We start from the raw sequence: 2,500 nt of genomic DNA, 5'->3' as shown, positions 1-2,500 counted from the left end.
CTGCATATCAACAGCCAGGACATGCAGCAGAGTGTGCTGGTGCAAAGGAACAATCTGACTGTTGGAACATATCCTTGTCACAAGAATCTGAATTGCAGATGCTCCAATCTCATCAGGACAAGACCTAACAATCAGAGGGTAAATAATTACAGAGGCAATTAATCTTTATTTCATCAACTCTATAAAGATAAAAAGATCAATTTTGCTTTGGTAACATTCGAATTCTGGATGTAAAGAGCCAGAACAAACAGTGTAGCACATTCTGAGAGTCTGGGCACGCAACATAGTGGTTAGGGTATTCAGCTCACGATTTTAAGGTTGTGAGTTCAATTCCTGGTGGCATGCTGTGTCCTGGAGCAAGACACTTTATTTCACATTGCCCCTGTCAACTCAGCTAGCAAAAAGGAGTTGCACCTGAAAGTGAAAGGGGGCCAGCCTTGTCACATTCTGTGGCATACTAAATTTCCATGGTTACATGGACCTCTAGAGTGCTCAGCCCTTTGCACACTGATTTCATGAGTAGACTGTTCCAGTAATTGGATCGGAACACTCATAATTTGTAATCAATAGAGAGCTAGTTATAATAATTTTGCCAGTTTGGTGGAAATTTCTTTCTCTAACCCATCTTTATTAATTTTAAGAATGAGTTAGTGAATTAGAAAAGCAAATGCTTAGATATGAATGTGTTGCTAAGAGAGAAAATATGAAGAAAAGCAGGTAGATGAAGAAAACAACACAGCAAAATGGATTGAAAAACATAATGTTTGTGCATTAGTTAAAAAAAACCAATATGAAACATTTTTCAAAGAACTTACAAGAGCTCAGCATCTTCAAAACAAATTTATTACATTATCAAGCAAAATAAAAAAAAGCATGTTTATCTATATATATAAAGCTCAGAATAATTTTAGTAAAATGTATGTCTCCTAGCAATGTCAGAAGTCACATCTTTATAGGATAAAATATTCAGGGAAACTTGGGGCCTCTATTGCTGTTACTTTTGTCTTTAATTAAGGTGGGAGAAAAATCACCTTTTACATGCTGACTGTGAAGAACCATCTGAAAAATTAGCACGGATAATTCCTCAACATTTAACAGTGTAATGTAAAGTTGAGCACTTTGGGATAAGCAGTTTGTTAACTATGATAGCACTAACTTAATAAATAGGAAGAGCTTTGAAAATCAAATTAGTAAGAAATATGTGATGGAACAATATTAGTCAAGAAATAGTATTATCATATCTCCACAAGACACCAGTTAATTGGATACAGATGAAATAAAAAGGTTTTTGTATGTGTTTGAATGATGCCAATTTAAGTCATTATGATTAGAAGCAGGATTTCACAAAAACTAAAATTAACAAAAACAAGGGCAACAATTAGCATGAAAATAGATTTGGCCTTACCTGGTGGCAAGAATACATTACTTGATGTGGTCTGCACCAAATAATGTTGCTCAAAGTCACCTTCTCCTTCAGAATAGTTGCATCTGCGACACGTGTTCTCCACCTCCGAATAGTTTCCACGCTGTGAAGGACCAAAGGACTTCCTTCGCGTTGATGCAACAGGACTTCTTTGGGGAATGTCTTCAATTGGGGGTGGAGGTGGAGGTGGAGGTAAAGATGGTGGTGGTAACTGTAATGTTCCTGCAATACACAAAATGTTGTTTCATCTTAGAAGCACGGTCATCATTATCATCATCATAATCACCCCATATTTAATGCCAATATATTTTCTGCAGGTTGTTTTTGCACAACAAAAATGGAATAAAATTTAAGGGAAAAGATATCAATAAAGAGTATAGTCAATACTACATAAAGAAATTAGACTTAAATATTGAAAAATTCAACACAGTTCCACAGTTCATGTGTGTGTGTGTGTGTGTGTGTATATGTGTGTATTTCCAAGCCATCTTCCTAACTTTCCTGTGTTTGCAAATTCCTCTATTTTCTGTAATATATATATATATATATATATATATATATATATATATATATATATATGTATGTATGTATATATAAATGTATGTATGTATGTAATTATATCTATGTATATATGCATGGTGTGTGTATCGATGCATAATTTCATCATGTATGTGAACATGATATATATAAATTACTGACAATGTATTCAGAATATGCCTGTACCAGTCATTACACAGTTACACACACACTCACACAACACACACACACACACGATACACATGTGTACATACACCGGAACAAATGTACTTTGTAAACATACCTCTTCATATCTTCATTTTTGTTTCACAAACAGCCATTACTACAACCGATGCATTAGCATCAAGATATAGTGATATGGAAATATTTATCCCTGAAGAGATATTTTCTTGATTAGATAACACATTACATACACTCATATATGTCACAATCACACACAATATATATATACACACACACACACCCATACAAACATATGCATGCACACAAACAACACAAATACACACATGTATCTGTGTCAATACAAAACACAGATAAATG

General features: G+C 34.3%; 1 protein-coding gene across 12 annotated transcripts in view; it reads right to left on the bottom strand.

Moving 5' to 3' along the window:
• Nucleotides 1-2,500, bottom strand: part of LOC106883309 (teneurin-m) — a 487,309-nt gene that overhangs the window by 238,243 nt on the left and 246,566 nt on the right. For all 12 annotated transcript variants that reach the window (XM_052969805.1, XM_052969800.1, XM_052969804.1 and 9 more), the window contains one exon: nt 1,406-1,645. In XM_052969805.1, the coding sequence (XP_052825765.1) occupies nt 1,406-1,645 (240 nt within the window). The remainder of the gene's footprint in view (nt 1-1,405; nt 1,646-2,500) is intronic.

This window comes from Octopus bimaculoides, chromosome 7, assembly GCF_001194135.2.
Source record: "Octopus bimaculoides isolate UCB-OBI-ISO-001 chromosome 7, ASM119413v2, whole genome shotgun sequence".
Lineage (NCBI taxonomy): Eukaryota > Metazoa > Mollusca > Cephalopoda > Octopoda > Octopodidae > Octopus > Octopus bimaculoides.
Note: the sequence above shows the minus strand (reverse complement) of the source record. Positions and strands in the feature narration are given on the sequence as shown.